Source organism: Delphinapterus leucas, chromosome 8 (genome assembly GCF_059928025.1).
Source record: "Delphinapterus leucas isolate spDelLeu-1000000601 "Yukka" chromosome 8, BTC_Dleu_Yukka2, whole genome shotgun sequence".
In the NCBI taxonomy this organism is placed as follows: domain Eukaryota; kingdom Metazoa; phylum Chordata; class Mammalia; order Artiodactyla; family Monodontidae; genus Delphinapterus; species Delphinapterus leucas.
This window is the reverse complement of record NC_143136.1, coordinates 107,254,002-107,278,798: the sequence shown is the minus strand read 5'-3', so window position 1 is coordinate 107,278,798 and position 24,797 is coordinate 107,254,002. Positions and strand designations below refer to the sequence as shown.

The window sequence follows — 24,797 nt, the reverse complement described above, 5'->3', positions numbered from 1 at the left end:
TAAACTTTCACTGTTCCTATTCCTTACAAAATCTTCTCAGAACTTCAGCTCTTCTAACACTTGTGCCTGTGGTTAAGTTAAGCACGCGCTTTAATATGCTTTTAACACTAGGTGACCAAATCCACGGTTAGACTGCGCGCCCTGTTCTCCTCCAGGGTACGCAGGTAGGTGGAAACTGTCTTCTGAGTACATCCAGAATGGCTCAGCAAACTGAGACCTCCCACCTGCCTGGACTTCAGGGGTCCTGGCCACCTCATAAGATCTTCCCTCTCAGACCCAGGTTGTGCTCTCGATTGCATTAGGAAGAGATTCATTCTCTGAGGTTGAAGAAATAGTCTAATGAAACCATCATTAGTCATCAGTACCTTAGCACAAAACGGTATTACTATATTTCCACCACCACCTGCCCCCCTCACTTAGTCCAGGCCAGTCCCTGACCAGAAACCTGATGGGTGGGTTTGGAAGCCGTCTGGGGAGGAGGGTGGGCAATGGGGCCGAATGCGGGCATGGGCAGACAGCACAGAGAGGACAGACACACTGAAGGAGGGATGAAGATGCCGGAGCCTTTGCCCAGACAGCCGGTGTCCTTCCAGGAGACACCAGGGGTGTTGCTGAAGGGTCCAGACTGCTCCCACCCAAAGAAGCAAGGCTGCACCTTGTGGGTCTGAATCTGACACGTGTGCCTGGTGGCCGGAGGGGTCTGTCACAGGGTCCTGAGCTGTTAACCTCTCCAGACCTTGTCCCACTTCCTTTTGTCTTCAGGGGGGTCCCTTCCCTCCAGTCTTTCCAGTAACCTCGATCGTACACTACCACACCTTCACTGTGGAGCCCAAGTCTTCCTGCCTCACGTTCATCCTGAACCCCTGCTACTGAATTAGGAAGTCGAACCAGAGTCCTCCCTGCCTGAGCTCTGGCTCAGGGAGAGGCACTTGGCCTCCCCTTCGAAGCCATATTCCCAGTTAAACTTCCCGATCTCAGAGGGCAGTGACCTTTTGTTAAAGTAAAAGGGCCTTTCATCGTACACAGCACCCCAGTGTGCCAAAAGAAAGCAGATCCTGGCTGCCTTTCCTGTGTCAGAGCCCCCCACATCTGATCCGGCCCTTCAGACAGTAGTCGTGGCGCACGGGCTTAGTTGCTCCGCGGCATGTGGGATCTTCCCGGACCAGGGCTCGAACCCATGTCCCCTGCATCGGCAGGTAGATTCTTAACGACTGGGCCACCAGGGAAGTCCCAGTCCCCTCTTGTTTCTGCTGTCCATCTCCCCAAGTGTAACTGCTACTGTCTTCTCTCCTATTCACCCCAATCCCACAGGTTTATGATTAAAAAAAATTCTTCAGGAGGGAGCCAAGTTAGATGAAGGTATTCAATCCTCCATCAGAAGCCAGAAGTACCTTTAGGAATTACTTTTTGTAAATACCCTCATACGTCTAATTCTTCTCTGGAGCATTCTGGAGCCACAGAACCCAAGTCACAAGGAATGCAGTACATGAATATCTTTAATTTACAGCAACTGAAATTGTTTCAGGACGGGGGACCCCTTTCAGGGCCCAAGAGTGGGCCCTTGTCTAACACTCAGGAATGAATTGTCCGAGGAGACACACGTGCTGACAAAGCAAGAGACTTTATTGGGAAGGGGCACCCGGGTGGAGAGCAGCAGGGTAAGGGAACCCGGGAGAACTGCTCTGCCACGTGGCTCACAGGCTTGGGTTTTATGGTGATGGGGTTAGTTTCTGGGTTGTCTCTGGACAGTCATCTTGCTTGGCCCATAGTCTGACTCAGGGCCCTTCCTGGTGGCGTGCGCATTGCTCAGCCAAGGTGGATTCCAGTGTGAGTGTTTCTGGGAGGTTGGTGGGACATATTCTGGGCTGGTGTCTCCCCCCTCTTTTGGCCCCTCCCGAATTCTCCAGGTTAGTTTTCGGTGGCTGCGCCATGTTCCTTACTGGGACCTCCTGCTATGCGACAGCTCAGGCAAGTGGTCATCGTTGTGCCTGGCCAGGGCGGATGGTATCACTCAATGTTTCCCTAACGAAATCACCTATCCATGACTTAGCTCCTGAGGGACTTGCTCACTAGACACCCCGAGAGGTGGTGAGTTGGCTTGCATGAGAGACGGATGTCCTGGGACACAGGCTGTGTGCTCAGAACGTTTTCATTGCATGTCTGGGAGGAAGGGGTGGTGGTCCGTCTTTCCCGGGAGCCCCACCACGCTTAGCCCTGTTTCCGTTCTCTACCACCAACGATCTAAGGCATAAGTCAGAGCATATTGTTCCCCTGGTAAAATGCTCCAGTACCTCCTCATCTCACCCAAACAATCCAGTGTTCCCCCATGAAGCCCACAGCTTTGCATGACTTGGGCTCTGGCTCTCTGGTTCTCCTTCCTCCCTATTTTCACCCAGGATGCACCTGCTGTACCTGTTCCTCCCATAGGCCAAGGTCCCTCCTGTCTCGGGGCTCCTGCTCTGCTGCGCCCCTGGCCTGGAGGGCTCTGCTCTGGCGCCTTATTTCTGCTGGCACCCCACCCTCTGGTCTCAGGTTGAAGACCTTCCCTGACCGCTTCTCTGTCCCTCTGGGGGCTCCACATTAGGCCAAGCCTGGTCTACGTGATGCTATCCCAGGTAACAGCTGCTCAACTGGGAAAGGAAGCTACATCTGGATTGCAGACACTCCCATCGAGTGTGAGGGGATGCTAACGAGATCCTCACAAAGGATCCATGTATGGGCCTAGAAATATGAGGCTGGAAACACTGGGGAGACAAGTCAAAGGCCCGGGTGTAGCTCCAGAAGGGTGTCTAGTGAAGTTGTTCAGGAGGGCAGACAGTCTTGGGCTAGAACCCAAGATCTGCCGCTTCCTTGTCCTGTGACAGGGATCAAGTCACTTAACTTCTCTCAGCCTCAGTTTCCTCACCTGTGAAATGGGGGTAAAAAGAGCAAGCATTTCATTGGGTCATTGCAGCAGGGATTAGGTGCCGATGCTGGTGAAGACTCTGTGGCTGCTTCTGGTACATCTAATCCCAATACACCAGGGGTCTTTTCCCACCCCCGGCCCCAAAGGTTCCAGGCGGGTGCAGCGGGTCAGCACAGATGTGTGAAGTTCTGATGTGGGGATGGGGCTGGGGGGCAGGTACGGAACGTCTGAGGGATGAGAGCTAGGAAACAGAGTTGAGCTTTGGTTTCCCGAGAAGATGGGCTCAGGAGGCCACCGGCCATTGGGACACCCAAACAGCCCCCTTGTCCTGCCCACAGCATGTGAACACTTGTGGCCAGACAGGTTTGTTTTGTGTGTCTGTTAGTAGGACTCAATCAGAGCAGTTGTGTGTCCATCAGAACTGCTGTTTGTCAGAGCGTCAGTGGCTGTGGGAGCTGGCTGGGGACCACCTGGGAGGCCCTCCCAAGGCTCTGATGCTGGAAGCAACGTGCTCAGGGTGGGCTTGGGGAAGGGGAGAAGGACGTGAGGCGGGGGAGCTCACGTGGACAGGCTGGAACCTGCGTGGATTCCACTGTCTCAAGCCTGGTGATGCCAGCGTCCTGCCTGCCAGAGAAGCTGGTGGCCTCAGGCACTCCTGGACGGGAGGGAGATCCAGAGAGGTGGAGCTGCCCAGGCCCGGCCACTGATGCCCACCACATGAGTCAGTGAATTGGAGACGACATGGGTGGCCTGCCAGAGTGCCTGCCCCACCTTTCTGAGTGTGAGCGACAGAAAGGGCTCAGCGGCTGGGATTCTGCCCTCCTAATCTCTAGTCTCAGCCAGAGCATCTCCTGCAGCCCCTCCTAACCATAAGCCCTGGGGTGGGAGCTCTAGGGGCGCAGAGGTCAGCCCAGCCAAGCTGACGGTCACCACGCTCAGTGTGAAGCGGCCCTTCAGGTGCACGTTTGATACAGTGGTATGTTGCAACCTGTCAAGGTGGGGGTCAGGTGTGAAGACTGCATGAGGCACAGGAAGCTGTCCTCCGTGAGTATGCTGGTAGTCAGCACCCAGCGCCCAGTGCTTGGCCAGTGAGAGCTTGAGCCACTGCAGTGACCAGGAGCACAGGAGAGATACCATGGGTCAGGGAGGGGCCAACGCCACTCTGACTTTCAGAGGGTGAACGTTAAGGACTGGATATTTGTATCCTCCCCCACCAAATCCATGTGCTGCCGAAATCCTAATGCCCAGTGTAATGGTCTTAGGAAGTGGGGCTTTTGGGAGGTGATTAGTGCCCTTCTGAGAAGAGACAGGAGAGAACTGGCTTTCTCTCTGCTGGGTGAGGATACAAGGAGAAGACAACCGTCCGCAACCCAGGATGACACCTCTCACCAGACACAGGATCTGTCAGTGTCTTCATCTTGGATTTCCAGCCTCTAGAGCTGTGAGACATAAGTGTTTTTCGTTTAAGCCACCCAGACTAGGATAATTTGTTGTAGCCACCTGAGCTGACTAAGGCAGTTTGAAAGCAAACTGATACATGCAGAGTGTGAGCCTGAGTTCATCCTGCGTGGGGCTAAAACGTGGGCAGCTCAACCATTTTGGTGCATTTAGGGGGCCTGGGCAGGAAGAGGAAGTGAACCAAGATGGGTGTGAAGCCAGGGTGGAGGAGGGACTGGCTCTCTCCAGGGAACCACCTTCAGGGCAGTCAAGTTTAGCCGACCCAGGTTAATTGCATCCCGGGAGCTGAGCTGGAGGGAGGAGCTGACACCTCGTGCAATGAGCACTGGCTCTGTTCCCTTAGGAGTCTGGGGTCGGGGGAGGGGCAGAGGAACTGATGGGAGGACTCAGGGTCTTGCCGCTGCCATGCTGGAAGCTGGGTAGAGAGCAGGAAAAAGGACAAAATGCCTGTGATGCACAGAAAGAGCAAAGTCATGCGTTAACGAGGTCTGAGGCTGAGGGCCAATTTGCACAGGAAAGGCTGGGTGTCTTTCCCAGGCTTCACCCCCACTTGACCATGAGCTATAGGCTTGGCGCCTAACAGCCAGACTTTGCTCACAGCTGACACCCCCTCCACCCCAGGAAGGTACTGATGTGCAGGAGCTCCTGACCCACCTAAAACCAGGGTTTCAAGTTTCTGCATCAGGTATCTTCCCCGCTGTTCCTCTTCTGACCCGTCTGGATGAATTGAACAAGGAATCAACTCGTCAGTGAAAAACAGTCAGTGAGATTTATTCACATTATTCATTTGCTCAAAAAGTATTATTTGAGCATCTGTCAGGCATGGTGCTGGGGGCTGGGACATAAAGGGGAGATGGGCAGGAAGGTCCCACTGCACAGAGCCTGTCTGGCAGACAGACGACACCCAGGAGACCTATACCTATCGCATTTCAGTGGTGGCAGATGCTGAAGCAGAAGGGGGCTGAGGAAGGCTGTGTAGAGCACGGGTCCTCCCTGGTCTGGGGTTCCTAGAGAAAAGAAGGGTTGAGGGGAGATATCCACACTGAGTCGGAATTACCCAACTGGGGGAGGCAGAGAGGAAACATGTGGTGAGGCAAATGGCACATCTGAGGAGTTAAAGATAGCCCAGTGGAGCCAGAGCTTAGTCTAGCTCTTTGGAAACATGATAGCTGAGGTATCCAGTAACGATAATGATACTATTACCAAATTCTTACTCTTCCGGGCTGAATCCAGTCCCCTCCCCCAACCTATTTGTTGAAGCCCCCATTCCCCAGTATCTCAGAATGAAACTATATTCAGAGATAGGGTCTTAAAAATGTAATTCAGCAAAATGAGATCACTAGCACGGACCCGAATCGAATATGACTGGTACCCTTATAAAAAGAGATTAGGACACAGACCCACACAGAGAGAAGACCATGTGAAGACACAGGGAGAAGATGGCCGTCTACAAATCAAGGAGAAAGACCTCAGAAGGAACCAACTATGTTGACATCCTGCTCTTGGACATCTAAGTTCCAGAACTGTGAGAAAATAAATGTCTGTGTTTTAAGACCCCCAATCTGTGGTTCTTTGTTACGTCAGCCAGGGCAGACTAATACACTTGCTAAGTGCCATGTGTTCTAACTAAGCCCTTTATACCTGTGACCTTATTTCTCATGTCAACCCTAAGAAGTGGGCGCCACCACTCTCTCCATTTTGCTGCTGGGGACATCGAGGGACAGGGGTGAGTTGTGAAGCCATACACACCCAGAATTTACTGTCTGCGTTCAAGTGACTTTACCATTGGACGGTCAGCACGAGCATGACTCCTACTGCAGGACATTCTTGCCCAAGAAGACAAAGTTGCAAATAACTTTAGGGTTTATTTCAGAAACTTCCTAAAAATCCATTTATCTGGGTGAGGGACTACTCAACTTTCTCTCAAAAGGGTAAGTAGCCCTTTCTAAGAAAAACGGATTGATCAACTGGACTCGTCGAGGGACCACATACACTGCAAGGACTTGTTTCACAGCCCCCCTCTAAAACCGCATTCCTTTGGATAGGACTCCAACCCAGCTGCACCTCAGATTTGGACTTGAACCCACAATCCCTGACTTGGGAGGGGATTCGAACTCACTGTCTTTTAATTGAAACTGCTCACCTGGCCTCAGGACTTACTGAAACTCATGTTCTTTTGTCTTGACACAGAAATAATTTGGTGTGAGGCAAAGTGATATACAAAGAGTGAGTTTATTAGCATAGATCGCTTGTAAGAGATACATGTGGGCAGGCAGGGGAGCGCAGCCCTGGGAACAAAGAGGGCTACGTTTTTATACCCAAAGAAAAAGTGGGGAAGAGAGAAGACCACCTTCTTCCTCGTTCTTGGGTAGACAGCAAGGCTTACATCATTAGTTCCTCCTTTGGCCCTATATGGTTTAACTGGGACTGTCATGGTGCTATATAAATCATATGTATGTTAGAAAAAGGGTGGTAATATGTATTAAAAATGGTAATTCATCTCAGGTTTCTGTATAATGTCCCCTTTCACCTAGTTTATTTCCCCTTTCAGCTATAATCCTGTCTTGGTTGTACGCAAAAATGCTACTCTTCAAGGACCATTAACTCCCCGACTTCATGTGACAAGATTCAGACCCCATATCTATTGTCTTGTACTTTAACAAGACATATGTAGATTGTTGCTTGGTTACTGGATTATTTTCTTGAGTGGTCGTTAGCCTACAACAGTCTCCCAAACGCTTTAAAAGTTATTTTTCTATCTTTAATCCCCTAGTGGGGTTTCTAAACTAACTCTTTGATTATCTTACTCTATCCCTATCACCTCCTTGCTGTGTCCACCGATCCTATTGCATTGTGAATTTTGCCCAAGGCCAATTAGGCCACCAGCATTGAAAGATCTACCTTAAATCAGACCAGCCTAACCTTATAAATAGCCCACCTTTGCTTTTCCCCTTCTGACAGGAGTCTACAAAGGCTATAGCTCTCCTCACCACAGGGAGCAGTGGAATCTGGCTTTGCTTGGTGAGCTGGTTATTTCGGCTGTCTTTGTGGGGAGCTGGCAGTCAGCAGAGGTTAAGCCACTTGTCCTGGATCATGCAGCTAGTAAGTGATGGAGCCAGGATGGGACCCACATAATTGGGCTGCAGCTTCTGTGCTTCAGACTGTGGTGCCTGAGGGTCAGAATCAGAGGAAACTTACAGTCTCCAAGTCCATCCCACATCTGCCTGACTCTTCCCAAGTGGGCAGCTCCCATTGCTGGGGAGCCACTGGAGGCAATGTGGTACAGAAGAAGGAGCAAGGGCTCTGTGTTGACACAGACCAAGCTCATTCATTGACCAGCTGTGTGACTTTCAGCAGGTGACTCAATCTCTCTAAACTTTGAATTTCCCATCATCAAAATGGTACGGGCCACAGCTCACATGATCATGGTGAAGATGAAAAAGAGCTAATTTTTTTTTTTTTTTTTTTTTTTTTTGCGGCACGCGGGCCTCTCACTGTTGTGGGCTCTCCCGTTGCGGAGCACAGGCTCCGGACGCACAGGCTCAGCGGCCATGGCTCACGGGCCCAGCCGCTCCGCGGCATGTGGGATCTTCCCGGACTGGGGCACGAACCTGGTGCACTGCGTCGGCAGGCGGACTCCCAACCACTGCGCCACCAGTGAAGCCCCAAAAGAGCTAATGTTGATCAAGTGCCTGGCACATGGTAGTTGCCCAATAAATGATATAGTCAATCCCGCTTGCTTGGATGGAATTAACATGTTTCCCTGATTGTCTCTTCCCTCCCCCATCTTTCAACTTGCTGTTTCAACAAGCATGGACTAGTAACCAGAAGTTAGAAGGTTATGGAACTTTAAGTAAATCCCTCTTCCCAGAGCCATTTCATCCCTTTCACTTTTGTCTTCAAATCAGTGGAGGTGGAGCAGTAACTCCAGAAAGACATCACCCCACCACCACCCTGGGCTCTTCCAGACCTAGGGTTCTTTGCTTCTATAGCTTGGGGATGGAAATGGACACTTCATCACTCCTGAAGGAGGGCTCATGGCTCAGTGAGAAGGGCACTGGACAAAGATCCAGGGGCCTTATCTTGTTTGTTACCAATCATCTGTGTCTTGACCTCCCCACATTTCTTTTGGGGGGATATTGAGAATAGAATCAACTTGCTCTTGGAGAGACTCTCCTATTGCTTCTAGCCACCCACCCAGGCTCAACCCCTACATACAGAGGTCTTATTCTCTTTGTCCAGCAAGAAGGAGATTTGACACATCACACTGAACCCAAGAAACTAGGGGTCCCAGGAAGAAGGCAGAGCTGGGATGTAAAGGGGAGGGAGTGATGCACATTCTCACATAAAATATGGTTGTGAGGACGTTTATGATGTAAGGCAGGTGGGCAGCATGCCGATGCCATTCTTGTGGCCAGCAGCAGGGCTGGGAGGAAGTACACACACAATCTCTCCTGTGTTCCGTAGCCACTCCTTCTGGGGAGCTACCCAGAAGGCTCACTTCCTTTGGCAGGAGACGTTATGTGTTTGCAGAGCATGGGCTCAGCCTCCAGGAGTACCTGGTGGCACCTCCACATGGGTATTTTGACAAAGATAGTGCTCCATTCCCCAACCCCAAACTAAGTGAAAGCCTTCTGTATTTCCTGAGGCAGAGAAAAATACTGATCCTTAACTGCAAACAAATGTGAGGATATGCCCCTTTCTCTGTTTAGATGTCTCTTTCATCAAGGAGATGGGGTCCTAGTCAAACAATTTCCATCAGTTAACACCATAGATTGAGAGTGGCTTTCCTCTGACAGGATGGGCTTTACCTTTTCATCTCAATGATCTGTCTCATTTCTGCTAAGGTTCTATTCCCTCAAATTGCCTCTGTGTCTTTATGGTGCCCCTTCCTGACCTCCCTGCATGTAGCAGTTTGCCAGGAAGTCAGGATAGAAAGAGGAAAGTTTGTTATAGATTCTTTGGAGGCAGATGGTTCTGGGTTCAAATCTTGATTCATGAACCAGCTGGGGGAAGCCTTTAACTCCTTAACCTCTCTGAACATTGGCTTGAGATATGACATCTATGAATCTTGTGTATTCTGAGCGTGTGTATGCCAGTGCACACCACCCACACATGCCCACATGTTATACGGTGCTAGCTGATGGGAGCAAAACTGGGGTCTGGCATCTAAGGGGAAAATAAGCTTCTTCATGGGGTTGAAGACCAGGGATGATTTATATAATGTAGCCAGGACAGTGTCTGGCAATTGAAGGTGCTCAATAAGTGAGAGATTACAAAGAGCTATGGGGGACTTCCCTGGTGGTCCAGTGGCTAAGACTCCACGCTCCCAATGCAGGAGGCCCAGGTTCGATCCCTGGTCAGGGAACTAGATCCTGCATGCCACAAATAAGATCCCACATGCCACAAGGAAGATCAAAGCTATCACGTGCTACAACTAAGACCTGGCTCAGCCAAATTAAATAATAATAAAAAAAAGAGAAATGGAAAAATTGATTTAGAAGAGCAATGGACACACTCAAGTGGCATTGTCCTTGCAGAACAGGCAAAGGCAGAAGAAAGGAAGTAAATGGGATAGGGATAGATTTCATCCTTTCCGTCGATAAAAATGACCACCTGCAGACAATACAGTATGACTGCTGGGCTGGGAATGTAGGAGTGGAGGGTAAGATTTTGCCTCAGTTCCCAGGTTCCAGATCTACTTTGCAGCTTCCAGACTCCATAGAAAACTCTGGAATGCTCTTTGAAAAGAAATGTACCAAGTAACAACCTCACTAGGTGTCAATATTTTCATGTGCAAAAATATTATAATGCTTATTTCATGTTGTTACAGTTAAATGAGATAAAGTGAAAAGCATATGCGTGTAATAGAAATCAGAAAAATGTCAGATGCTTTCCTCTTACCTAGCAGAGTCTCTGGTGGGAGTGTGGTAGAGCCAGGATGAGTAAATGAGATGTGTTTCTTTGAGGGAGAGGCTTGCTGTGACCACAGATAGAAGGTGGGGGGGGCATGTGGCAGATTTGGAGAATAAAGACTGGGAGATTCAGCCAGGGCTGTGGCAGCAGACGTCACTGATGACTGGGAGGGGAGGGTGGAGGACAGCTACGCTGGGGGCTTTGGGACTCTTGTCTAGGCTGCTCCATACTGACCAGTCAGGCTTGGAAGTACATAAGAACGCTGTCAGATCCTGAAAAAGGGCCATTACCACGGCTCCCGTACTCGTCAGCAGGAATGTTTTTGGCCTTTGTCTATTGGCCAAAAGGAGGGCCACCCTGGAGTCCTGCCAGTGAAACTGCTCAGAAACCGGTGAATTCTGAGGGTGCGTGTGTGTACACACCCTGTCCCCTCACACCCCACAGGGAGTGGCTTTTCACCTTACCTTTTCTCCAGCACCAAATGAGATCAGCTGTTGATGTTACAGTGCTGATAGGTGTGTGCTGGTATCTCACTGTGGCTTTTGCTGGAATTTTCCTAATGCCAAATGATGTTGATTATCTTTTCATGTGCTTATTTGCCACTTGTATATTTCCTCTGTGAAATGTCTCTTCATGTCTTTTGGCCATTTTCTAATTGGACTATTTGACTTTTATTGCTGAGTTTTGAGAATTCATTATATATTCTAGATACTAGCCCTTTGTCAGATATTTGGTTTGCACACCTCTTTTCTGTAGCCTGTATTTTCATCCTCTTAACAGGATCTTTCACAGGGCAAACATTTTCCTTTGAATAAAACTTAATTTTTCTTTTCATGAATTGTGCTTTTGGTGTCATCTAAGTATTCTTTGCTTCATCCTAGATTCTGAAGGTTTTCTCTCATGTTTTACACTAAAGATTTTATAGTTTTATGTTTTACATTTAATCCTGTGATCCATTGAGTTAATTTTTAAAATAATGTGTGAGACTTAAATCAAGGTCATAAGCCTATGGATGACCAACTGCTCCAGTGTCATTTGTTGAAAAGGCATCTTAAGTAGTTTTTAATGGGTAAAATCACCTAGACCTGGAGGTGCTGGATGTGAAGGTGCTGCTAAGCACCCCCAACAGCACTTGCAGCCTCTTTGAACTCCCCCACTGAGCTTTCTAAGAACCACGCAGTTGTTGATGTTGTGGATCTCAATGGCCTGAGCCAATGAGTCATCACACCTACCTCCCCACCCCTGGACTCAGTCCTACTACTCTGCCCCCAAGCGAGGTGCCCTGAACCATTATACTTGGGTCATAGCACACTCCAGCATGTCCCCATCTGCAGGTGAAGGTTTTTGCTTACTGAAGTCAGTCTGTAAATCTGGAAAAGGTAACTGCCTTCTTCAAATGAGCAGATACATATGCAAGTTTACCGGGATCATGAAGAATCAGGGAAACATGATACCACTAAAGGAACAAAGTAAACTTCCAGTTACTGACCCCAAAGAAATGGCTATCCATGAATTACCTGACAGAATTCAAAATAATTCTTCTAAAGGTTCTCAGAGAGCTACAAGAGAACATAGGTAAATAATTTAATGGAATCAAGAAAACAATACAAGAGCAAAATGAGAAGTTAACAAGGAGATAGAAGAAAAAAAACAAAACAAAAAAATCAAAACAAACCAACAAACAAAAAACCACCAAACAGAAATTTTGGAACTGAAGAGTAAAATGACTGAGCTGAAAAATTCAATAGAGAGCTTCAACAGCAGACTTGACCAAGCAGAAAAATCAGTGAGCTTGAAGACAGATCAATTAAAATTACCCAATCAGAAGGGTAAAAAAAAATTTTAGAATTAAAAAAGAAATAAGGCCTAGGAAAAACGTTTAAGAGAAAAATTCACACACCATTGGAGTACTGAAGAAGAAGGGTAGAAAGTTTATTTGAAGAGATAGTTGTTGAGAACTTCCCAAACCTGGGGAGAGATTTGGACATCCAAGTTCATGAAGCTAACAGGTCACCCCAAAATTTCAATCCAAAACAATCTTCCCTGAGACACATTGTAATAAAACCATCAAAGATCAAATATAAAGAGATAATTTTAAAAGCAAGAGAAAAATTTTCTTTTATACAATAAGGCTATAACAGATTTCTCAGCAGAAACCCTGCAGGATGGAATAGAATGTATTATTTCAAAAAAAGCTGCCAAACAGAATACTTTACCCAGCAAAGTTGTCCTTCATAAATGAAGGCAAGATAAAGACTTTCCCTAACAAACAAAAGTTAATGGAGATCATCACCACTATTCCTGCCTTACAAAAATGCTGAAAGGAGTTCTTCAACCTGAAATGAAAGGATGCTATTAAGTAATACAAAAACATTTGAAAATATACAACACACTGGTAAAGGTAAATATATAGTCAGGTTCAGAATACTCTAATTTAATATGATGACGGGTTAACCATAGCTCTAGTGTAAAGGTTAAAGGTCAAAGTTATTTAAAATAGCTTTAGCTACAATAATTTGATAATGAATACATAATATAAAATATGTAAATTTTTACATCAAAAACATAAATGAGGGTGGAGTGAAAAGGTAGAGTTTTTGTATGTCATTAAAGTTAAATTGTTATCAGTGTTAAATGGATTGTTATATCTATAAGATGTTTTATGTAATATGGTAACTACAAAGCAAGAACTTACAGTAAATTCACAAAAGGTGAAGAGAAGGGAATCAAAGCATATCACTGCACAATATCACTTCACAAAGGAAGGCAGCATGCAAGGTATAAAGGAACAAGGGAACTACAAAACAGCCAGAAAATAATAAGATGACGTTAGTACGTTCTTACCTATCAATAATTACTCTAAATGTAAATCAGTTGAATTCTCCAATCAAAAGACATAGAGTGTCTGGATAGGTTAAAAAACAAGATCCAACTATATGCTGACTACAAGAGACTCACTTCAGCTTTAAGGATACACACACACAGGTTCAAAGTGATGGGGTGGAAAATATATTCCATGAAAGTGGAAACCCAAAGAGAAAATGGATAGCTATACTAATATCAGACAAAATAGACTTTAAGCCAAAAATGGTAACAAGAGACAGAGAAGGTCATTATATATAATAAAGAGATCAATTCATAAAGAATTAACCATTGTAAATATATATGCACTCAATATAGGACATCTAAGTATATTGGATTTGAACCAAACTTTAGAGCAATGGACCTAGCAGACATATACAGAAAACTTCACCCAACAGCAGCAGAATACATTCTTCTCAAGTACACATTCTCCAGGATAGATCTTATGACAGTCACAAAACAAGTCTTAGCAAATTTAGGAAGACTGAAATCTTACCAAATACCTTTTCTGAACACAGTGGAATGAAAGTAGAAATCAACAACAGGAGGAAAGTTGGAAAACTCACAGATACATGGAAATTAAACAACACACTCTTGAACAACTAATAGATCAAAGGAGAAATTAAAATGCAAGGGAAAAAATATCTTGAAATAAATGAAAGTGGAAACAGGACGTACCGAAATGGGTGGGAAACTGGAAAAGCAGTTCTAAGGGGGAAATTTATAATGGTAAATGCATATATTGAGAAAAAAGAAAGATCTCAAATAAACAACCTAATTTTACACCTCAAAGAACTAGAAAAAGGACAAATGAAGCCCAAAGTTAGCAGAAGGAAGGAAATGACAAAGACTAGAGCAGAAATAAATGGAATAGGGAGGAGAAAAATAGAACAAAATTGACAAACCTTTAGCCAGACTTACCAAGAAAAAAAGGGAAAGAACTCAAATAAATAAAATCAGAAATTAAAGAGAAGATATTCCAACTGATATCACAGAAATACAAAGAATTATAAGTGACAGCTATGAACAATTATATGCCAACAAGTTGGATAACCTAGAAGAAATGGATACATTTCTAGAAACACACTACCTATCAAGACTGAATCAAGAAGAAATAGAAAATCTGAACAGACCAATCATGAAAAAGGAGATTGAATCAGTAACCAAAAACATTGTAACAAAGAAAAGCCCAGGGAAAGACAGTTTCATTGGTGAATTCTACCAAACATTTAAAGAAGAATTAACACCAATCCATATCAAAATTTTCTAAAAAATTGAAGAGGAGGGAACACTCCTAAACTCATTTTATGAGGCCAGCATCACCCTAATACAAAGCCAGATAAGGACACTATAAGAAAAGAAAACTACAGGCCAATATCTCTCAACAAAAATTCTCAACAAAATATTAGCAAGTCAAATTCAACATCACATCAAAAGGGTCATACACCATGATCAAGTGGGATTTATCTCTGCAATGCAAAGACGGTTCAACATATGAAAATCATTCAATGTGTACACCACACTAATAGAATGAAAGATACAAATCATAAGATTATCTCAATAGATGCAGAATAAGCATTTGACAAAATATTACATCCTTCCATTATAAAAAACACTTAACAAATTGTGTAGAGAAGAAACATATCCTAATGAAATAAAGACCATATATGACAAACCCACAGATAACACTGTACTCAAAGGTGAAAGACTGAAAACTTTTCCTTTAAGATCAGTACAAGATAAGGATGTCCACCCACCACTTTTATTCAGCATAGTACTGGAGGTCCTAGCCAGAGAAATCTGGCAGAAAAGAAATAAAAGTTATCCATATCAGGAAAGAAAAAGTAAAATTGTTTTTGCTTGCAGATGATATGATCTTATACATAGAAAATCCCAAGATTCCACCAAAAACTTTTAGAATTAATCAATGAATTCAGTAAAGTTGCAGGATACAAATTTAACATACAGAAATATTTCATTTCTATACACTAACAACATTATATATGAAAAAAATCCCATTCACAATAGCATCCCAAACAATAAAATACTTAGGAATAAATTTAACTAAGGAGGTGAAAGATCTGTACACTGAGTACTATAATACTTCAATGACAGAGATTGAAGAAGACACAAACAAATGCAAAGAAATCTCATGTTTATGAATTGGAAGAATTAATATCATTAAAATGTCCGTACTACTCAAAGCCATCTATAGAATCAATTCCAATGACATTTTTCACAGAAATAGAATGGACAATCCTAAAGTTCGTATGGAACCACAAATTACCTGGAATAGTCAAAGCAATCTTGGGAAAAAAACAAAGCTGGAGGCAGCACACTTCTTGATTTCAAACTGTGTTACAAAGCTATAGTAATCAAAACAGCATGGTGCTGGCATAAAAACACACATACTAATGGAGCAGATTGACAGCCCAGAAATAAGCCTTTGCATATATGGTCAATTAATATTTGACAAGGAAGCCAAGCATACTCAATGGGAAAATATAGTCTCTTCAATAAATGATGTTGGGAAAACTAGATAACTGCATGCAGAAGAATGATAGTGGCCCCAGTCTTACACCACTCACAAAAATTAACTTGAAATGGATTAAAGACTTAAAAATAAGACCTGAAACTCTAAAACTCCTAGAAAAGAAAACAGGAAAAAAACTCCTTGATGTTGGTCTTAGCAATGAATGTTTTTTTTTGGATTTGACACCAAAAGCAAAGGCAACAAAAACAAAAATAAACAAGTGGCACTGTATCAAACTAAAAAGCTTCTCCACAGCAAAAGAAACCATCAACAAAATGAAAAGGCAACCTATGCAATGGGAGAAAATACTTGTAAGACATATATCTAATAAGGGGTTAATATCCAAAATATATTAAAAAAACTCATACAACTCAATAGAAAAAAAACCCCAAACAATTCAATTAAAAAATGGGCAGAGGATATGAATAGACATTTTCTAAAGAAGACATACAAATGGCCAGTAAGTTCATGGAAAAGGTGCTCAGCATCACTAACCATTAGGGAAATGCAAATCCAAGCAATGAGATATCACCTCACACCTGTTAGAATGGCTGCTATCAAAAAGACAAGAAATAACAAGTGCTGGTGAGGATGTGGAAAAAAGGGAACCCTTGTGCACTTTTAGTGGAAATGTGAATTTGTGTAACCACTGTGGAAAACAGCATGGGGTCTCCTAAAAAATGAAAACTATCAATAGAACTACCATATGATCCATCAATCCCAATTCTGGTTATATTTCCAAAGGAAGTGAAAACAGCTTCTTGAAGACATATCTGCGCTCACATGTTCATTGCAGCATTATTCACAATAGCCAAGATAAGGAACCAAACCACAGGTCTGTCAACAGTTGAATGGATAATGGAATATTATTGAGTCACGAGAAAGAAGGAAATCCTGACATTTGCAACAACGTGGATGGATCATGAAGGCTTTATGCTAAGTGAAATAAGTCAGACAAAGACAAATACTACATGATATCACTTATATGTGGAATCTTAAAAAACCAAAATCATAGAGGAGAATGGTGGTTGCGAGGGGCTAGGGTGTGGGAGAAACAGGCAGATTTTGGTCAAAGGATACAAACTTCTAGTTTAAAGATGAATCATTTCTGGAGAGCCAATGTGCAGCAGTACAGCATGGTTATTACAGTTCATAATACTGTATTATATACTTGAAACTTGCTAAGAGAGTAGATCTTAAATGTTCTCACCGCACAAAAAAGTAGTTGTGTGATTCGATGGAGATGATTGCTAATGCTATGGTGGTAACCACTTTGCAATATATAAGTATATAAAATTGACATGTTGTTCTCCTTAAACTAACACAATGTCATATGTCAATTTTATCTGGAAGGCTGGAAAGAATATTTTTAGATGCATTCATCACAGTTGTTTTAAAATTTATATCAGCTCTGACATCTGGATACCTTGTAGATTGGTTTCTGTTGTCTGCTTTTTCTCTTGACCTTGTTTTTGTGTGCCTGATAATATTTATTTGAATACTGGACACTGTAAATGAAACATAGTAGTGGCTCTAGATGGTATTATTTTCCTTCTGACTGTATTTACTCTCTCCTTCAGCAGTGATATGGAGTGAGAACAGGGCTCTTCAATTTTGTCCGCGACGGTGGGGCCTTCAGTCTGAGCTCCATCCTCTGTAAGGATCAGTCTGCTGCTGGTACACCCCCTCTTTTAAGCTATAACCTTTCCAACCAATACCCTGGGGGTATTTATCAAAGTTTATCTTCCTATGTGGGTCATGGAGGCCAACTTTTAGTTCCCTAGCATACAAATCTCTGATAAATTATTTCAGATCCTTTCTGTTCGATTTCTGTCTTTGGAAATCTGAAGCCTATGCTGCTTAAGTATAGGTAGGCACCTTGGAGGAGGGGGAGGAAACAGATACAGTGCGTTTGTTTCATTTTTCTGCACCTCCCTGCTTTCAGGGACCTGGACCCCTCACGTTCTGTGTGGGCAAGCTAGAACTCCAACTTCTGAATCCGCAGTTCCATGATATTGCCAAAGCTCTCTTGGCTTCTCCAAACTTGGCGGTCATCCTTGGCACAGCCCCTCACGCCTGCCTCTCAACCTCATCTGCTGAGCTGGTCAAGCTTGGGGAAGCGCATGGCAGGACCGGGGTTCGCTGCAGAGAGCTCTCTTTACTTGGAGACCTTGGGCGCAGAGGACCTATTCGTCTGGTGCCCTAAACAGACTTCCTGTCTTGTCTTGCTCTTTTGATGTGCTTTATTTTTAGCTGCCCTAGGTGGGAGTGTTGGTCTGCTCCAAGCTGCCTGTCACGGCCAGAAGTCCTTCAGAGCCAATGCTTTGCCTGACTCAAAAATCCTTAATCTTTCTTCTCTAACAGGATGCAATATCTAGTTTTCATGCAAATATGCCCACAAATAATGAAAAATCTATTGATAAGAGATACATGCATACAAACACACAAACATACTTCATATAAATTATACTCAGGGTCTTTTGCTTTTACTGTAGGCACCAGAAAATAGCTGCTTTGGATACATCTGAGGTAGCGATCTAAGTCCCAATTTGAATAAAAATAGGAAAACAGCATCACAGCCGAAGGAGCTTGACTTTTTCTATGTCCTGGGTGGTAACCAGCTTTCACAGACATGCAGAGAATCACAGTCCCCTGCAAGGCCAAGACCGCTGCCTAGGGGCTTTTCCCACTCATTCAGAATGGCTGTAGGTCCTCACCAGATGCTCTCCCCAAACACCTTATATCTATGGACTCCTCACCTTGGGACATGGACTGCTGCTGACAAAACCCTCCACTGCCTCTCCCCCAGCCTGCCCTGCCCACCTGCTTTCCCTGGAGTCTGTTGGTGGGTTCTTTTCTCAGGCTTGCTTTGGACCCACATGGGCTTGGGAGCCTCTCATTGGCCTCTTACCTGGGCCTCTCCCTCCAGCCATATTTCTTGGAGTTCCTGACCCTATCAAAGTCTCTTGCACCTCCTCTGCAATTATGAATCCTCAGTGAAAACACTCCTCCCTCCCTTCCGCCTTCCCTGGCCTCTCACAGTTGAAGACACCACCTCTGGGAGGCCTTCCTGGATTCTTGGCTGTGTGAGCTGGAGATGCCTGCAGCTGGGTACCCACAGCTGCCGTTGGCCGTGGTACTCTCTGCCCAGACTGCTGTTTATGTTCTGTTATGTCTTGCCCTGGTCTCTGTAGCCACCCTCCCCCCCCGACAGGGAGTGGCCCTCACTGCTGGATAGTGATGCTGAAGTCAGCCGCCTGCTTCCAGTCTGGCCGCCAGCTTCAAGGGGGGAGCACCGGCAGGGCCAAAGGAGACAGAAACCCTGTTTTAGGAGCTGGGCCATGTGCCCCAGCAGGATTTCAGTGGACTGCAGGAGGCAAAGGGAACAAGGCACTGAATTTGGAACCACAGCATTAACAATACAGGATGGCAAATATGAACCCAGTGGGCATACCAACCTGGCTAGAACATCTCATCCATACTCTGTGCTCAGATGGGGAAACAGATGCAGAGGGGGGAACCTAGAACCTCAATGTCAGAGCCAGGATTCAAGTCCAGGGTCTGGGCTGCCCGTCCACAGCTCTGGCCTCAGACCTGCTTCCTTTCAGTCCCCAGGAGCTGACCTGCAGACCAGGGCCCTGGATCTGGGCGTGGCCTCCCATTCAGTCTCTGGGCGTGGCCTCCGATTCATTCTCTGGGCGTGGCCTCCGATTCATTCTCTGGGCGTGGCCTTCCATTCAGTTTCTGGGGAGAGCCTGGGCCAAAGCTGAGAGCCTGGGGAATAAGTGAGGAGGGGCACAGTGTTGAGGCACAAGGGCAGAGCCATGCCTGGGGGTCCCAGGGGTTCCATTTAACTCGGCAGCCTTGGGGGCTGAGAAGGAAAGGGATCTGGAGGGAGATGGAGCAGGGCAAGGCAACATTCTCCTGCAGGCAGAGCCGGTATATTTCTTCTTTTTTTTTTTTTGTGGTACTCGGGCCTCTCACTGTTGTGGCCTCTCCCGTTGCGGAGCACAGGCTCCGGACGCACAGGCTCAGCGGCCATGGCTCACGGGCCCAGCCGCTCCGCGGCATGTGGGATCTTCCCGGACAAGGGCGCGAACCTGTGTCCCCTGCATCGGCAGGCGGACTCTCAACCACTGCGCCACCAGGGAAGCCCGGGAAGCCCTGAGCCGGTATGTTTCATTGTCAGCAGTACCAGTGATCCACCGGCGACCTGGGAGGCGCCAGGGTGGACATCTTGGCCAGGACGTGGGTGAGGTCTGCTACTGATGTAACTTGGAGCCTGTTTTCTGGTTTCTTCTGCTAGTCCCTGCTCTTGCTGGGGCCTCCGGCTGACCCCTTACCACCTCTGTTCCACACCTAGACATGGGGACGCCTCGAGGGAGCCAGGCCATTGCTGCCCTCATCTCTGGTGTTGGAACCAGCTGAGGCTAGTGTGATCCTGCAGAGCTGCCACTGCTGGGACCAGGAAAGGGATCTTTCTGGAAGGAAAGGGTGGTGGCCTGGCAGGAAGAGGGTGAGGACATGAGACAGTTCTCGCGGGCCCGCATGGGGAGGATCGCAGTGTCGACTGCCACTGTGCAGAACCCCGCAGGAAGCGGATGGCACAGTCCATCAGAATACGAGGAGGGTGTTTTAACAGAGGCTATTTACAAAGCATGGGCATAGGGAAACCCTAAGAGAGAGTGCGGTCTCCCGGGCCTCAGAACTTCGGAACTGTTACCACCCCAGGTTGGAAGGGTCGGGGGAGGGAGAGTTACCAGAACCCAGAGGTAAGAGAGCTTCCTGACAGCACCTGAGACCTTTGTTCAGTTGAAGGTGACAAGCGGCCTGCTGGGTCCCTGCTGAGAAAGGAGAAGCAGGCCTGCTTCTGCCTCTGACCTCCTGCTGGCCAAACCCAACCAGGAGCAGAGGGCAAGGGGGGCGTGTTCGTAGTCTGTGCAGTCAGGGAACAGGGTGGCAAAGGGTGGAGGGGTCGCTGCAGAGGGACGATGACAGCTATGGGTAGGGGAAACTTTGTGGATCAGGTGGAGACTTGGGGCATGGCTGCTGCTATGTCCCGGGTGCCTGGCCCTGGGTGGGTCTGCTCACACTGGGGGCTGATGGTGGCCCTCCTGAGTCCCGGCCCTTGATCCTATACTCCTTTGGATGTGAGGCCCCGGGAGCCAGACTTGGGGTCGCTAGCCTTGCTGCCCCCAGGCTGACACAGCTTCCCCTCCGTGGAAGTTCTGGATGCCCCAGGACTTCCTTTTCTGCCTCCTTCTCCTTTTTCTTCTTCTTGAGCCAGAAAATGTAACATCTGGGCCAGGAATCAGCGTGGAGATGGGTCAGTCTAGGAGTAGGCGTGTCTTCCTTGGGGATGCTGGGGCTTGGAGCAGGCACTCACCCACCTCCAGCTAGGGCCGCCAGGGGCAGAGCAATGCCGAGGCTCACAGCCCACACCAAGCTCCTCCTGGTCCTTGTGGGGGGTGGAAAGGGGGAGCCAGTATTTGGGCAGCAGGCAGGGCCATCTCAGCTCTGAGAGGAGACTGCATTCTCTCCTTGTTTAATTCACCCACTCAGTCACTTGTTTGCAGACACTGAGCACCTACTGTGTGCCCACCTACATCTAAGGATGAGTGAGACAGGATCCTTGCCCTCTAGGAGGGAGACAAGCAAACGATTCTGCTGTGGTGTCCCAGGGAAGCGGGGCAGGGCAGGTAGGAGGAGAGATCTGGGGGAGCGCCCAGGAGCCTGGGGAGAGGGAGCTGGTCAGAGGAAGCTTCTCGGGAAACAGGACTTCTGAGCTGGACTTTGAAAGACCAGTAGGAGTTCAGATCAGATGGTCAAGGGGCCAAACTGTGTTCCAGGCAGAGGACACAGAGTGTTCAAGGACAGAAGCATGAAGCCGTTTGTCCAGTGTGTCAGCAGCTCCATGTGGCTGGGGAGTGGGGAGGTGAGCAGGCCCTCCCAAGAAGTGGGGTGGACTTTATCTGGGGGCCCCTGGGAAAGTTATAACAGGAAGGGTCGGAGGTAGACTGGCTCCTTGGGAAAGGGTTCTTTGCTGAGTAAGATGGGGCCAACAGGGTCTCGGAGGCCAGTTAGGGGAAGCTGCCATAATCCAGGTGAGAGGTGAGGCTGCCTGAGGAGTGGTAGATGCTGGAAGGACCATGTGGCAACACACTGAAGAATTGTTTAGCAAGACCTGGTGACTACAGGCACTGAGTAAGGGGGAGGGGACTCCTGGTTTAGGAGGTCAAGAGCTTGAGTGGGACATTTGCTGAGAGGGGTCCTGAGGGAAGAGCAGATTTGGGGGTGGAGATGGGTTTGGACATGTCCCCAGACATGCTGGTTTTGAGGACCTGACGGACCCCCAGGGGACATGTCCTAGAGGCAGGCGGCTCTCAAGCTGGACATGTGGAATCCAGACATCTTGGGAAGTGTTACCTTCCCCAGGGAGGATGGAGAGCAAGGAGGGGTATCGGTATAGACAAGAAAGACAGTCCAGAGACAACAATGGACTTAGAGGTGGAGGTGGGACGGCTGCAGGCCAAGATGGCTGGCTGGCCACTGACCTGGGCAGAGAGTGGAGTCTTGGCAGGTGAGGAAGTGTGTCTTGCAGTTGGCACAGCTGATGACTTCCAGTGTGGAGCGGATGTCTGAGAGAGAGAAGGGGCAGGAGCCTTAGCGAGGGCCAGGTGCCCCTCAGCCCTCACCCAGGTCTGGTCCCCAAAATACTCACCACAGGACTTGTTGCAGGCTGCCCAGGAGGGTGAGATGGTAGAGAGACTGAGGTTCTGGGCAGACAGAGCCAGGAGAGGTCGGGGTGTGAGCAGGAAACGAAGCTGGGAGAAGGTGTGGTCAGGGGCCCTGGGTGAGGGAAGGGTGAGGTCTCCTGGGGAGGGGCCTGGGGGCAGGGATCTGCAGATTGGACTCTGCCTCCTTAGGTCTCCGGGAGTTGAAGGGCTGGGGGGCAGGCAGGGGCCAGCCCCACCTCTCACCCTTCTCCTTCAGCTCTTCAGATAGGTCCTCCAGATGCTTGGAAAACTGCTGCTTCAGGACATGAACCTCTTCCAGAAGTGATGGTTTATCTGGGTGGAGCAGGAAGGAAGAAGCCGTCTACATTTCATAGGTGGAATCAATAACTTTCTCAACGTCGGGGATTCAAACCAGGTTTTTCAGACAGAAACTGTAGTGCACACAGATAGCTGCTGTCTCTGACCCCACCCTTCACAACACCTCCGCACTCCCGGCTAGTGGTCTTCTGGCCAGGTTTTGTCAACCCAAGGCCTGGGGCCCTAAGACACTAGGCTTCCTCACCATCTCGAAACTTCTCAATGGCTTTATCTATGTGAGTGAATAATGTTCCTGCTGCTTCCTCCAAATGGTCTTGACCTGAGAATGGGATTTGGGACAAAGGGAAGTCAGGGGACTAAGATCCTGGGCCAGGTAAAGGGGTCAGCCCTGACCCCTGGTCTCCTGGCTGAGCCTCACCAAGATAACAAGATTCAAGGAAAGCATGACTGTCCAGAAATAGGGAGTGGAGGCTGTGGGAGAGCTCCGCAGGTGGCCCTGGGGTGCCCCATAGAATCTGCAGGTCATAGTCTATCAGTGCAGGCAGCTCTGGCCAGCAGTGGAGGCAGCTCTTCCCATTGGCGGTGGGCAAGAGACAGCTGAGCAGGAGAAGCAGCATCTTCTGGGGTCTTCCCTCAGTACCCTTACCACGCTGCCTGGCAGTTCTACATGGAACACTGGCACCGTGTTGCCCTGGGAACCACATTCTCTTTGCAGAACAAAAGTAAATTCCACAGGGTGAGGTGAAGGCCAGCCATGGCACAAACCTGGACTTTGACATCAGAGCCAAGTGAGGACCTTGATATCCTCCTCTGAAGGTGGGGTCACCGATCCTCATTGAGGACAGTTCTTGTGAGGATCAGAGAGACGGTTGTGCTGCCTGTGGCTGGTCCTCAGCCCCCCTGATGGCATTTACTGTGTATGGAATAGTTCACAGGCTGAAATTTGGAAGGCCAGGAGACAGCAGCATAGAGAGAAGGTTAGTTGTTTAAAGAGTCTGCATCACTTTTCCACATAGAAGTGGTCAGCCATGGGAAGCTTATGGAACATATGTCTTTTTCATGGCGCATATAAACTGGCTGCTGTCTTGTGCCTGGTCAAGCCAGAGGGACTTCAATAGCTATTTCTATCACAGTGTAGGCAGACAGTGTAGATAGAATGTAGACAGAGCGTGCATGAGAGTACAGAGAGAGAAGCCGTTTCTGGGACAGCAGTTCTTATGTGCAGTGGGCCTTGAAGAAAAGCAAAATCCCTTACTCTTCAGTAAAGAAAAAGCCAGTGGGATCCTTGTCACTCCTCAGCTGATAAGGTTTCCCCTTCCATGCCTGCTTTCAGAACCAGCTTGAGTTCCTCAGGCTGAACTATGGGTAGCTGAAAGCCACCAGACATTTGAAGAATGCTTTTACTGTGAACAAGAGGCAAAACAATGTCAAGAATTCAAAACAGAAGCAAACAAAAACCACAGGAAAAAAGAAGGGTACAAAAGATATGGTGGGAAGCAGAAGAAAACTCAGAACCCCACCATAATTAAATAGACAAAATATTGCCTTCCCCAGACAAGAAGAAGCTTCTGTGCAAAAGAAAAAGTCTGAAAAAAGAGTTATTAGAGATTAAAAATATAATAGCAGGAATTTAAGAATTCCATAGATACGTTGGGAGATAAACTTTCAGAGTTCTCTCAGGCAGAAGTACAAAAAAATAGAGATGAGAAATAGGGAAGAAAAGATAAAATTAGATAATCCATGAACTCGAACTCCAGGTCTAACATTGAGCTAATGTAAGTTGCAGAAGGAAAGGACAGAGAAACTGGAGGGGAGAAAGTTATTTGCAATAGAAGTTGGGTGGAAGGGATTAACATATACACACTACCACATATAGAACAGGTAATCAACAAGGACCTATTGTATAGCACAGGGAACTCTACTCAGTATTCTGTAATAACCTATATGGGGAAAGAATCTGAAAAAGAATGGATATATATATATATATATATATATACATCTGAATCACTTTGCTGTACACCTGAAGTGAACACAATATTGTAAATCAACTATACTCCAATATAACATA

At 46.9% G+C, this 24,797-nt stretch overlaps 1 protein-coding gene across 1 annotated transcript; it reads right to left on the bottom strand.

Moving 5' to 3' along the window:
• Nucleotides 1-20,672: 20,672 nt before the first annotated feature.
• On the bottom strand, nucleotides 20,673-23,446 carry TEX51 (testis expressed 51). The gene is given in 8 exon segments (XM_089916060.1): nucleotides 20,673-20,973; nucleotides 21,065-21,132; nucleotides 22,176-22,312; nucleotides 22,396-22,452; nucleotides 22,455-22,498; nucleotides 22,648-22,744; nucleotides 22,974-23,048; nucleotides 23,148-23,446. Coding segments are annotated over 8 exon segments (1,065 nt in total). The 5' UTR covers nucleotides 23,434-23,446.
• Between the last annotated feature and the right edge of the window lie 1,351 nt (nucleotides 23,447-24,797).